The sequence below is a fragment of the Leucopleurus acutus genome, assembly GCF_964270905.1.
Source record: "Leucopleurus acutus genome assembly, chromosome: 4".
Classification (NCBI taxonomy): domain Eukaryota; kingdom Metazoa; phylum Chordata; class Mammalia; order Artiodactyla; family Delphinidae; genus Leucopleurus; species Leucopleurus acutus.
The window spans coordinates 147,676,602-147,691,863 of NC_139146.1; the positions used below are offsets into that span (position 1 = coordinate 147,676,602).

The 15,262-nt window shown below is 34.7% G+C and overlaps 1 protein-coding gene across 1 annotated transcript in view; it reads right to left on the reverse strand.

Annotated features, from left to right (window-relative positions):
• CCSER1 (coiled-coil serine rich protein 1) overlaps window positions 1-15,262 on the reverse strand; it is a 1,268,926-nt gene that overhangs the window by 814,360 nt on the left and 439,304 nt on the right. The window contains exon 6 of the mRNA XM_082837990.1: window positions 1,032-1,239. Coding sequence (XP_082694116.1) covers window positions 1,032-1,239 — 208 coding nt within the window. The remainder of the gene's footprint in view (window positions 1-1,031; window positions 1,240-15,262) is intronic.

Genomic DNA, 15,262 nt, shown 5'->3' on the forward strand with positions numbered 1-15,262 from the left:
TAATAGCTGACAGGAATACATGACTGGATGCCCCTAATAGGCTATGACAATCACTTCTCTTAAATTCCCTTCTCTCTCCCTGATTCATTTCTGGCCTCTAGTGGTAGCCACTAGTGTTGTTATTATTGTTTTTATCAGTGTTAGAAAAGGAAATATCAGTGGTCATCATTGTAAGTGAGTCATAATACTACTCATATTAAATAGTTGTATTTTTCTGTTCTCACACTATTTATGAACATCCCTTATCAATAATGAGAAATCAGTTAAACGATAATAGGACATGATAAAATGTCACTGAATTGAGAGTCAGAAATCTGAGGCTGTTGTTCCGAATTCACACCCACTAGAGGAAAGTCATTTAAAATTCTGGTCCCCTCATTTTACATCTTTGAAATAATATTGTTTACACTTTTTACAGAAATCCTCCAAAGAAAATAACTGTTGCAATTATAAAAATAAAACCATAACATACTTGAATCCTAAAGAATGGCTGATTCTTGGACATAAAGATGAAAGACTCTACTGCGTATTTTCCTGACTAGCTCATCATCTAACTGAGCATAGACTGAAAGAGGGCACCTGGAGTCAATGGGCAAAATCAATCAAACATTCAGATGAAATTTTACTAGATTAATTGTTATTGGAACAAAAATGACTAAATAAACTACTTTTATGGTATCATATAAAGTCTCAATATCATTAAAATGAAGTCCAGTTAATAGGTCTCTCAATAGCTTTTTAAAAACATAACAGCTGATGCCCATTTCTCTTTATCTGACTTTTCCCAGACTTGGTATCAATTTATTCTTTTTTAATTCCTTCACAGAATCTTAGAATTTTGGGGAAGAGTACCTTATAAACAGAACCACAAACCCTTTATTTGACATATGAGAAAGGCTAAGTTCCACGAGGATATCTGACCCCTGCCCAGTGTTATACAGTTAACTATTGATAGAAGCAGGGATTAACCAGGTCTACAGACTTCACTATCTACCAGCACTGAAAACATTAATCTTAGAGCAAACCATTACCTCTTGTAGAACTCTTTTCATCTTTAATAATAATGTCTTGACGGCTGTGCAGTCCTGTAGCATCAGTCTGAATGGCAGAGAATCCATGCCTCCATTTTCTTCCACACCTGGCAGGGGCCAATCTGCAGATGGACTGCTGGGCGTTCCCCTGATATGGGGACACCTGGCTTCCTGATCAATCTCTTTTGTTAATTTCAGGGAAAGGTTCCTAACAAGAAAAAAATGAACAAAAATTACTAGGTAGTATATTCAGAGCAGTATTTTCCAAGCTGATCAATGTCAGTAGTGAGCTAGAAAAAACTTCCTTGTGACTCTCATTATTTCTTCACATTAGTCTTTGGAAATTCTGAAACTTTCTGTCAAAATTATGAAGTTATTTGTCAATTTTATATATAGTGGTAATAAGGTTCAATGACAATCACTATTTTAGAATGTGATTTTTTCCCCCAACTGGAATTTAATTTATACCTGATAACAATGGGTTTACACTTATTTAACTCTTTTAAAAATGTTGAAATTCAAAAGTAATCACTGAAAGAGAAATTTCATATAGAGATTTTCTGAAAATATGCTTAAAAATTAACTGGAAAGAAAAGATTAAGAAACCAAAACTTGGGATAAAAAATTTTGGTAATTATTATTTTAAATTACTAAATTAATCAATTGTGGATTCAACCATTTTGTGGATTAAGAAAGACTAGTATGCATAGGATTTTATGTGAAAATAGTGAAATAACTGCGAGATGCATAACTTCATATGTAATTAGCATGCTTATCAAATAATCATTAAATTTTTAGCATAGTAATGTGTGGAAAATATTTTATTGATTACTTGATAGAAACAATTATTTTTAAGTACTGCATTTTGAAATTAACACGCTTATATTGAAGGTATATATAAAGAAAAGATATTAAGATTAACAACTTTCCAAATATGCCTATGAGGCAGATATAAAAATAGTATGAAAAGAGCAGCCTATGAAAATAGTCATTTTTAATGAGTTTTTCTAAATTTGTTTCCATTCATTAAAACTAATGGGCCTAAAATAAATAAATAAATAAATAAAAATAAAGGGGCTTCCCTGGTGGCGCAGTGGTTTAGAGTCCGCCTGCCGAGGCAGGGGACACGGGTTCATGCCCCGGTCCGGGAGGATCCCACATGCCGCGGAGCGGCTGGGCCCGTGAGCCATGGCCGCCGAGCCTGCGCGTCCGGAGCCTGTGCTCCACAATGGGAGAGGCCACAACAGTGAGAGGCCCGCGTACCGCAAAAAAAACCCCAAAACTAATGGGCCTATACAATAATGGCAATACTATAACATAGCTCAGGATATTTATGAAACTTATGCTCAATTTCAATAGCTTTTATGTATATTATTTACTGAAGTATATGACAAGGTCACTTGGCAACCTAAATTGAGGAAAAACAGAGTTGCCTTGGAGCCAGCCACCAAGGTCAGGCAAAGACGCAAATAAAAAAATACGTCCTTGGTTAATTTTATCCAAATCTGATTATTCACAAATAGTATAACAATTTATAAAGTATCGGATAATTAGCAAAGAAACACATTTTTGGATCACACAATTGTTGACTTGTCTTCATGGGTATATTCAAGATCACAATTGTTATTTGAAGTGATCATATTAATTACTATCCCCACTTTACATTTACAATGAAATAATAAATAAATAGTCATAGCTAACATTTTTTGAGGATTGACTGTGGGCCAAGCACTGTGCTAACCACTTCATGTGTGTTAATTTATCCAAACCTTGAACAAAACCAAGAGGTAGCTATAATGAGTATCTTCATTTTACACATGAGAAAATAGGCCCAGAAAAGTAATTTTTCTCAAATTAAAATAGCTATTAAGAAGTTGACCTGAGATGAACCAACCTAAGTACATAAGCAGGATAAGATTTTTTTTTCCTACCAGCCATTTAACATGCATATATATACAATAATAATTAATGTATCTCAGGTAGTCCTGTAAGGACTTCATATATGCTAAACCACTTAATACTCATACAACTCTTTGAGGTATTAAAATCCCCATTTCACAGTTGAGGGATTTGAATCTCAAAGAAGTTAAGGTACATGCTGATGGCAATACAGCAAACAAGCAACAGAGCAGAGATTTGAACGCAAGCAGTGCACTCGAGCTCTTAGTCACAAGATTCTGCATCTCATAAACAAGCAAGCAAATGAACAAAAACAATAATTGAAAAAAATAAAACATACCTATAATTACACAAAGCATCATTTATATTTTTATTTTTAAAATATATTTTCATGTGGCTTAATATCATCAAAACAAACAACCCAGTCAAAAAATGGGCAGAAGACCTAAATAGACGTTTCTCCAAAGAGGACATACAGATGGCCAAGAGGCACATGAAAAGATGTTCAACATCACTACTTATTAGAGAAATGCAAATCAAAACTACAATGAGATATCACCTTACACCGGTCAGAATGGCCATCATCAAAAAATCTACAAACAATAAATTCTGGAGAGGGTGTGGAGAGAAGGGAATCCTCTTGCACTGTTGGTGGGAATGTAAATTGATACAGCCACTATGGAGAACAGTACGGAGTTTCCTATAAAAAACTAAAAATAGAGCTACCATATGATCCTGCAATCCCACTCCTGGGCATATATCCATAAAAAAACATGCACCCCAATGTTCACTGCAGCACTGTTTACCATAGCCAAGACATGGAAGCAACCTAAATGTCCATCGACAGATGAATGGATAAAGAAGATGTGGTACATATATACAATGGAATATTACCCAGCCATTTAGAAAGAATGAAATAATGCCATTTGCAGCAATATAGATGGACCTAGAGATTGTCATACTGAGTGAAGTCAGACAGAGAAAGACAAATATTGTATGATATTGCTTATATGCAAAATCTAAAAAGAAATGATACAATTAAACTTATTTACAAAACAGAAACAGATTCACAGACTTAGAGACCTCTGGTTACCACAGGGGAAGGGATAGTTAGGGAGTTTGGGACTGACATGTACACACTGCTATATTTAAAATAGACAACCAACAATAACCTACTGTACAGTACAGGGAACTCTGCTCAATATTATGCTGCAACCTAAATGGGAAAAGAATTTGAAAAAGAATAGATGCATGTATATGTATAACTGAATCACTTTGCTGTACACCTGAAACTATCACGACATTGTTAATCACCTATACTCCAATATAAAATAAAAAATTTTAAAAATAAATATATTTTATTAGATATGACTGATTCATTTTAATTATATACAACTTGTAGTGAGCTATACGATCATTCTTAAAGGTTTATATTTTAGTGTCGAAGACCAATAAGAAAATAAAATATAAAAATTAAAATTCACAGCACAAGTAACAGTATTTTAGTTATAATAGAATTTTCAAAGATTTATCAGGTTTAAGTTGTGAACTTGCCTGGTGTCTGGCACATATTAAGCTGACTCAGTAAATAACTGTATAATTGAAGTTGAACAAACAAATACAGTAATGCGTGAATGAGCAATTCTTTGTAATAATCTATGCATACAACTCTCATTTGTACACAGACATTTTTCTGGAAGGTGAATTTTTATGTAATGCAGGGCTGCCACCCACGGTTCCAAATTTCCCAGCACTCGTACAATAAAATAAACTAACAATTTTATAATTCCTTTTAATTAGATTGCTGTTTCTTTGAACCTATTTGTCCTATTATGTATCTAAACATCAGTAAAGACTGAAAAAGCTTTCACAAACCACACCAGTGTGAAGTTCTGCAACTAATTTCAGGAAATTACTGAGATTCTAAGGATTCCAGTTTAGCATTTACACAACTAAGGATCACTGCTGTTTCAGACAGTTACGAATGGACCATATGCAGAAATGTACTTAGAAGATAAAATTAGCCATTTGTTTTACACTTCAAAAGTTTGGATCTATCCTTAATTCCAACAAGAAAGAGAACGATGGCATTATGTCACAGTTATGGAAAACATCCACATTGTGTCCAGCAGAGCAACAGCGGCTGGTGTTGCAGAGATTAATAGGACTCTGTCACTGACCTCAAGAGGCTCACCATGAACATTAACTGCTTAATAATTGATACCAAAAAATAACAGCTAATATTCTTTCCCATATGGAAAACAAATCCATTTATTTCTACATGAAAAATAGTGGGCTGCAACACCACAATAATCAAAACCATTCTTCATTAGGTTGAGTCAGTTAGTAAAATGGGCTGTTAATCAGGTCTGCTACTCAGCTGCACAGGCCAGCACAGGTATCCTAGTCTATATTTATGGTCATTGTATTTCTGATTGATTGGTGCCTGGGGAATTACAATTATTAAATATTTTGAATACTAATGTGTTTAACAATAGACTATGATTGGGCCCAAAATACCCATGTGTCTCTGGGCAAATACACCTAAAAAAATCCATCCCTGTAATTGATGAGAAAAGGAGAAAAGTCTCTAATATGAAGTCATAGTTTCCCCTGGCACAGACAACCCATAATAAGGCCGGGAGGGTAGAGCAAGGTTCAGGTGCTCTCCTGTTCCTGCATTAGGAGGGCTCATGAGATGATGCAATTCATGTACTTCAGGATATATAGCTCTCTGTCTGCCAACACTCTGAATTATTATTGTCCAGAAAACTGAAGAAATGTGCTTTATATCAAAACAGATAGTCCGTTCACTTCACACACACACACAAAGGGTAAGATACTGAAGCCCGATACAGTGGTTCATTAATCACCATAACTACTGCAAACAAAAAACAAAGACAATGTAATCTCCACTGAGCACATCCATATACACTTCACCCTCTCTGTATCATCTCCATGAATCTTTGCTAGAATTGCTCAGTAATATTTTCACTTGCCTTGTTGATTATAAATACCAACCAAGTCTTTATAATTGAAAATTTAGTAACATTTAGAGAGTCAAATTGAGACTTATGGGCCTTTCTTAGTCTGTACGTTTTAGATAATAAAGCTTTTGTGTAAAATTAACAGCAAAATTCATAAATGTTACATTAACTATATTCTTGAAAGTTTCAACTTGAGAAACTGGAGAGTTTCAACTGGTATTTAAAACGTTTGACTCAAACTACTATGGTGAATTGACTCTGTACTTTTGTCACTGGGATCCTTTGTGTGAAAGAAATTTTCTACCAAGCTAGTTCAAAAGTTCTGCTGCAATTCTATTTTTAGTATGACAGATAAGTTTAATGGGAAAATATATATCTTGACATAAACTATACAGTGATTAAAGAATTTTTCCTTACCAGGAAGAGAAAATAAAAGTATTTTCCTTATTTTTTAATCATTTGGTTATAACTAGAACTATCATTTGGATACTGAGATATTTTCTTCCCACCCATATGTATTCTTCAATCATTTGAAAACTTCCCAACATAATGGCCCAAATTACTAACAAAATACAAGAAAATGTCAGTTGCAAAAGATTGACGCTCCTACCTGTCATAGGAGCTACTCCTTATTTAGTGTACTGACACCTTTCATGAGAGCAAATATCTGTGGTCATTAGGGATCGCAATGATTTACACTTTAAAATGTGCCTATGATTTCTGAACTAGATTTCCAAGGAATGAAAAGTAAAAGTAATCTCCATTTGTACAGCATAATAAATAAGCATATGTATATAACTGCCTTCCAAAGCTCCATAAGTAGATTTGAAGAAAATAATATTGTGTTTTTAAAAACCATACTTTGGGAAACTTAATGTTATTTAAACCTCATTTCAAAAAGGCCCAGATTATTTATGGTAAATTAAATCTTAGCTTTGAATAATTCTAAGACAGGCATGAAGGTATAAATCTATATTCATGAACTGGCATCCCAGAATCTAACAAAAAAATGTTTAGGGAACTAACTACAAAAAGGCTTGGTTGATGAATAAACCATGCATGTTTCTTATGTTTTCTTTCAAAATATATGGTGTAACTGAAAGTGTCATCTTAGGAAAATACTTGTATCTCAAATTGTATTATAATTGGATATTTAGCTGTATTTCTGGAAGGGATGAAACCAGCATCCATCCTTCCACAGGAGGACAGTGGTTATAAGAACGTGTTGATATTTTACATTTACATATGAATTTACATATGAGGAGGATTTCACTAGTAGCTTAAGTGATGGGTATAAGAAAGGCAAGATATGGGGAAAGGTAAGATAAAATCCAAATACCTTAACACAACCAACAAGGTTCTCCATAATCTAGCAACTGTCTGCCTCACCACACTTCATCGGCTAACAACTACCTCCTTGTTTTTTAAGTTCCAATCACACTGCTCTTCATTCAGGCCCTGAAACGTGCCAAGCTCCAACCTGCCTCAGGAACTTTACATATGTTCTTCTATCTGCATGAAAAAGTGTCGCTTACCCACCTTCCAGATCTTGCCTTAAAATACATCACTTCTTCAAGGAAATCTCCTTTGCATCTCATATCAAAAGAACAATCAAATTTAGTGCTACAGAAAGCATTATAGATCTAGTTTAACATTCCTATTTAATATATAAGGAGCTCAAACCTAAATTAATTTTCTAAGTGTCACACAGCTAGAAGGTGTAGAATTCCAGTCTCCTGACTTCTAGTCCAGTGCTCTTTTCTTCATACTGCATCATCTTTTTTTTTTTTTGCATCATCTTTTAATAGGGTTAAAATTTTAAATATACTTGTATTTATCTATGTTATTTTCACTGAAGCTACAGTAGTAAAATATTAGGTTACGATCTTAGGGAATAAGATTAAATAGTAAGGACTCCTATTCCCTACAACAGTTAGAATTTCCTTCTCCAAAATTTTCAAGAATGCAGATATACTATGAATGTAAATCTACTCATACAAACTTTGAAAGTAGTTGTTTAATCATAAAAAGAAATGACTGAGTTTATTGCCTTTGTTTAGCAACTTTTCTCCATGCCATTAATGTCATCCATGTTTCTCCCTGCCATTCTCTACTTTTGTTTTCACATGTCATTTAAGATCCAGTTTAAAGATCATTTCTGTAAGAAAAAGAATTAGAATTGATAAATATAGAGATGAACGTAGTACAATAAAGTTCAGCAAAGAGTGACTCAAATTATTGTTTAAAAACTCCCATGTTCCCACATACAAAGATATACAACAAAATCTGTCTGTGCACATGTATACATTTTTCACTTTGCAATTACTCATTTAATTGTAGATATTGTAAGTTTTAATTATGCTATGATTGAATTAATAGTGTAATCATTTTTCTTTGCCAGAGCACTCAAGCTGTCAGAAAGTTGAGGGCACAGAATTATCAAAAATATTTTATATAGATAGAGATTAAATTTTAATTTATTGTTCCCTGATATTACAGAAGTGATTCTCAATTTAGAAAACCTCATAAACTGGCTGGTCTTCCTGTGTCTAACAGATAATCAATCAAATATTTTTTAAAAACCTTAAGTTCCTTCTTCTCTTCCTAGTCTTCCAGGCAATTCATCATGTAAACAACATCAATTCTCTGATATGTTTGCAGACTCCTATCTTCAACATTTTCCTTATTTTACACTTCTCTATTCTGGGGGTCAGGAAAATTTTCCCACCCTCTCATCCACCACTCCATGGAAGTGATTTCATTTGGAAAATTTTGAACTATACAAGGAAAACATATTAAAGTCAAACAAAATCTGATCTCTGAGAAATAACTATCTCACTATGATACCAAAGAGCTTTTTAAAATAGTTCAATTCCACTGTAGTAAACTGTTATTAAATTTACTTTCAAATGCATTTATAAACATGAAAATCATCTAAAAATGGGAAAGAGTTTTACTATATTATTTTATAGTTAATGTCTTGATTGGTGACGGAATTCTATAAATATATTTTAGACACTTGGCATCTTCTATAGTTATCTAAGATATATATTTTATAGTTACCTATTTGGTGTACTTTATATATTATAATTTATATAATTTACATATTATAATTAATTTAAGATTTTTTTAGTGAAAGAAATACACAATTTATTATTTTATATTTGCTTTGAAAAAATAATCTTGCGGAGCACAGGCTCGGGACACACAGGCTCAGTGGCCATGGCTCACGGGCCCAGCCGCTCTGCAGCATGTGGGATCTTCCTAGACCGGGGCACGAACCCGCGTCCCCTGCATTGGCAGGCGGACTCTCAACCACTGCGCCACCAGGGAATCCCATCTTTTTTTTTTAAAGTCACAAATTCAAGCTCTAATATGACTTGCCTTACTATGAAACTTCTTTCTTTTTTTTAAACGAATTTTTTTCAGCTATAAGAGTTTCATATTTGTAGGGTAATACAATCAGTAAAATGAGAATCATCATTTTTAGAGATGTAAATTATATTTTAGAAAATAATTTTTTCCCAATACTACTTACTGCCTGCCCTTTTCCCTTCAATATCAGGAGAATAAGTCAGAAAAGTACCAAGGTCTTGCTTCACATCCATATCATGGAGGGAATTTGATTAATCTTTCAGAACCAAACTATCACTATAAAACCCATCCTATTTCATTATCGCATAAGATATTTAGAAGTTAATGTCATCATTTTAAGAATTTGTATGTAAAAGTCTCCTCTTATGACCATTTAAGGAGAGCACACAATGGGTTTTTAGATATAATTTATAAGAAAATTTATAAAAAAAATATGTAACTGATATTTGCTTACAATAATTTGTATTACATCAGAACATTCTTAAAAAACACAACAAAACTATAGAATGTCTTCAATTTGCCTCTAGGTATCTAAGTAACCTTTACAAAATGCAATTTTTTACAAATATTGCAGCTAGGGTCTATTACAATAAAAATTCTGATATAATACATACCACTGAAGATATGCTAAAAGTTAATACAACCTACAGTCAATTACATAGTTTTAAAAGACTTTTCTATGCCCTTCACCTTTTTAAAATATTCAAGATCTGGCAAACTAAGTGTAATAAGTATTAGCCATGAAAGTATAATATAGGAAGTAGTGTTTCCAAACAGAAAATCAATTCTTGTGCTGTAACTTGACATAAAGGCAATACCTAAAATTACTGGCATAATACGTAGCGGCAAGGAAACTGTAAAACTCCAATGCTTTTCAAAGCTAAAAGAATTGGAGATTTTGACTTTGAGTACATTTTTAGAACCACAAAACTTTATCAGTTTGAGAAAGATTAGTAAAACCTCCATCACACTTATCAACCAAATTTCCCAGATTCCATTCTTGAGGTAACAAAAGGCACTGTGATGGTCTACATTCAATTTCAACTAGAAAAGTGAAATTTTCCGTATTACCCAAAATCAAGAATTTCTAAATATCTTGTCAAACTCACTCCTACATACACAAAAAGCACCTGGGCTTACTTTTTTTTTTTTTTTTGCGTTACGCGCGGGCCTCTCACTGCTGTGACCTCTCCCATTGTGGAGCACAGGCTCCAGACGCGCAGGCTCAGCGCCCATGACTCACGGGCCCAGCCACTCCGCGGCAATGTGGGATCCTCCCAGACCGGGGCACGAACCCACGTCCCCTGCATCAGCAGGCGGACTCTCAACCACTGCGCCACCAGGGAAGCCCCTGGGCTTACTTTTAAATACATGAATTCCAGGGGTGTATCTCCAGCCCACTGTGCCACTCGCCTTAGTAAGACAAACAAAACACGTAGTGTAATAGCAGAACAGGTTAGATGTATCTTATCACACTCACTGGATATGATTTTCCCCAGGATATATGTGAGTTTTGACATAATGTGGCTCATTTATACTTATCCTTTAAGCCTGGGTTAGTGCACCGTCTCTCCCAGGAAATCCTCTCCAACCCTTCCGGCTACCTCAGGCTGCACTAGCTGTCTCTTCCTTTTGGTCCAGTAACACCGAATAAGGTGACACTCTCCTTCCTTGAGCCTTATATGTCCAAGTCGCTGTTGAATAAGTTAATATATGGCAATTTCACATACACTAAACACGTGTGCTAAGAATTCTACCTTATGAATCCTAAATAACGGGTTTACATATTGCAATTTCCCATGGATCACTTTCCAGATTTATCTTTGCAGCTTTACCTAGGCAAAACTATTTAAGGTAGTCAGTACGTTATGGGTAGATACAGAAAGAAGTAGAACTAAAACAAGTAGAATTAAAACAACAACAATGACAGAAATAACAATGATGAAATGATAGAAACTCATGTGGAGTATGAATATAGATATCAAGTACCACTGTCCCTCAGTATCTGCAGGAGATTGGTTCCAGGACAAAGGATGTATATCAAAATCCATGTATGCTCAAATTCCACAGTCGGCTCTCCAACTCCATGAGCTCCATATCCCAGGATTCAATCAACACTGGATCATGTATTATTTGGGATCCTGGGTTGATTGAATCTGCATATATGAAACCCACGGATATGCAGGGCCAACTATATATTTACTGAAAAAAAAAAATCCATGTATAACAGACTAGCACGGTTCAGAGCCGTGTTGTTCAAGGGTCAACTGTAGTTGCACGAGAAGAAAGTGTAACTGAATTTTCATAGCTTCTGGGTTTAAATTTAGGTCCTCCTAAGAAGGAAGATTCTTGTTCTTGGGGAGAACTATTTTATGTAATATAAAGTTATAGTGGAGGTACAATTGTTTGAATGAGAAAACCTCATTTTTAATAATATAGAAGACAATGTGTAGTATCCCACTTATTTTGAGTTACAACTTTGTGCCTAAAGTAAGATTAAGAAAAATTAGAAAGTACCTGAAGATTAACTGGATATCAATAAGTAAGTATTGTTTTCTCCAATTACCAGTTGTAATTATATCCTAAATTATATCACCTTTTAAGATACTGAACAGTCAATTATGATATTATATACAGTTTGGATTAGTGGAATACAAGGTCACAGTCCAGCCTCTTGATGGTCAGTTTGAATTGCAGCTGCAGTGCACAGTAACTAGAACACAGCTGTCCTGCAAACGCAGTCCTATTAGAGATTGCCCGCATGTGACATAAAACACAGGTATAGATTTGGGGGCTAAAAAGTATAATTGCTTTTTATTTTTAGCAAAATATTAATGATCAAATATGTTTTAAAAAACTTATATTCAGCATAATAATAGCTGAATAATCCTAGTAAAGAATCCAGCTAACTTTACAACTGTATTCCTTAAACATTCATTCATTTGTCCATTCTTTCAATAATTATCTATTGAGCACCCGTAATACCTATTCATGTCCTAAGAAATAAGATTTGTGAAATCTTATAGTAAATAGTTTTCTTGGAAGATGTTTAGATGGCTTATTAAAAAACTGTCTCAAAACAGGTGCTGAATTTAATTCAAATTTCTATGTTAAACATTATAATAATAAACATTATGACAGTAAAAGCACACTATCAACATGTAGAACCATCAAATGGTGCTGATTCTAAAAATGTAGTTTTTTTGTAAACAATAGCAAACTTAACCATGAATGGACAAGAAAGAAAAAGGTGTCAATCTTTTCTCTCTGAAATGGAGAACCACCGTACTTGGTACAAATAGCAGGCCAGATTATTTGTGTAAATGAAAAGCATATAGCACCATTTATACATAATTATACATCATAGAACTGTCAAGGTATAAATATCTGTTGCAAGGAACAAACAAAAAATCCTTGAGGCCAGTAAGAGAATCTGAGGCTAGACCTTGAAAGGACTGACATAAAGACAGAGTGTCATAGCTGAACTGATTTAAATGCTTCAGTTTAAAGTAGCTGAATTACCTTTCCATTATTCATCAGTATAGCACAAACATAGACAAACAGTAATATAAACATGATATGTGGCTATAAATCAGAAGGTTAGATAAGTCAGAAGCTGCAAAATGTTTTAGGTTTCTGTTGATGAATCTTTTCCTAACTCCTGTCTGGAAGACACACTTAGATTGTTGGACTCTGTCTCCAATATATTCCTCTTTGAATGTTATCTCAGTTTCTTTCTTCCTATGCTTAAGTGTACTCGACATTTAAAACCAGATAACGGTGGGTGCTGGTGGCATACGATGGTTTCTCTTTCACACAAGCAGCAGAAACACAGATTGGTATCAATGTTCAGTTGTCTTTGAAACAGAGACAAGGATGAAAAAGAAAATACCCAGCCCTTTTTTTTTTTCACAACCAAAGAAGAGCTGATAAAAGAAAACCTCCATTTTGCTCTTTCCTCTCCAGAGACAACTACCCATTTAAGGAAGTATAACAGGAAAAAAAAATTCCTCAGAAAGAAATGAAGTTCCATTCCTAAAACAAGTCTTCCCAAAATGACTGTATTAAGTTGCTTTATATCTACTTTTTTTTTTCTTCTTTTTTTTTGGCCACGCCGTGGGGCATGCAGGATCTTAGTTCCCAGACCAGGGATGGAACCCGTGCCCCCTACTTTGGGAGCGCAGAGTCATAAACACTGGACTGCCAGGGAAGCCCCTATACCTACTTTGCAATGCCTGAAAAAAAAAAATGTTTTCTTTAATGAGCAGTCTGAATTGTGTTCTAAATTGTCACCTTTTAAGATATTTTAATAGTCAATTATGGTATTACTAATCTACAGAGGAGGAATCTAAGATGCAGAGACTGAACAGGATGCAAATAGCAAAACTGGGCTTTAAATTCAACAATTTTGGCTCCAGAGTCTGTGTCCTAATCCGTTTGCTCCCTCCAGAGACAGCTGCTTGGCAAAAAGTCAATGGGCTCACTAAGCCAGACTCTAAAGGTCATAAATACGTATTGATTGGAAAATATAAGCTAATATTACTTCAGGGTACTTTCTATGATCTTTCTATCTCTTTTTCATCTAAAACATTTTTTATCTTATTCTTCAATAGTTTCATAGAAGAGTAGGATATTATACTATAATAATTTATATTGGGAAATTTACCTGAAAACAATTTTGTTTTTTAAAAAAGTTTCCTAGAATCACTGCAGTGAACAATTTGGGGATATTTAAAGTCGAGTGCCTCTGATCCGAAGGAGGCGTTACTGGAGCACTGTTATAAAATAAACTATTAATATTCTTAGAGGCAACTTCTTAGAAGTTGGTCATAGTAGTGTTAGAATGGACTCTTTTTTCTTCTTATGTGAACGTATGTTGTTTTTTTTCTGCACAATAAACAAATTCTTCCCCTTTCTTTGCTAAAAAATGCCTTCATTTTCTTTTGAGAAAGTCCCTCCTCTCCCCCATGATTGCATGCAATCTTGATGGGATTGCTAAACAAGGTCCTCTTATCTCTTCTTTTGTGTGGTCACATAATTTGGCCTACAAACAACCTCTGGTGGTTTCCAGAAATATGAATCTTGAGCAACACAGCACAGGGACAGAAAACCACAGTAGCCAACTTATTCTAATGGTGGAGCCTTGAAGAGATTACCCATTCATTCCTGAAACCCAGAGCCAAATGCACAGGCTTGCACCTTCAACAGTCACACAGGATCTGGTTCTTAGAAGGTCCTACATTTGGTTTAATGTTCTGCTATTACTAACTGGAAAGTCTCAATTTTTAAACAAGGAGCCTTGTACTTTTTATTTTTCACTGGGCCTTGCAAATTGTGTAACTGATCCCGCTCTCTTAGTTCCCTGATATTACCATGTGTCTGCTCTTCTTGAGGCCTGTTTGGTGTTTGGCTTTCCCTTTGTTTCTGTAAGCTGGTGCATATCCTTAAAATAATTTTTTTTTTTTAATGAAGTGAGCAAAATTCGGTTTCCGGGGCTTGTATCAAAGCACCTTATGTTTTACATTTGACAGGCCCAAGACTAAAGTGTAAAATGTAACATAGTTTTTTTCCAATGCTCTCACACCCTTTGGTGTATTCCTGTCATGTCCATTTCTATGATCTTCTCCAGGTCTGTTTTAGAGTATTATTGCTCCCTGGATATTCAGAATTCATTATTGGGACGTTGTATTTCATTGTGCACTTTCTAAGCCAGAGGTCATCACTTTTTGTAACTTCCCTGTCAAAACACACTGATGCTGTGGCCTGGCCCTCACCGCCCTGACCCCTTTTAGGTAATTAATTCAGCTAGCCTGCTGGAAGTTGATAAGGGACTGGGACAACATTTTTATTTTAATAGATTACTTCTTATCCAGAAGGAATGACTTCTGACACAAAAATTCAGGGCATGTTTTCTGCTCAAAACAGATGTTTTGTGGCTTTTGGTTTCTCAAATCATACTAAATAGGGAGC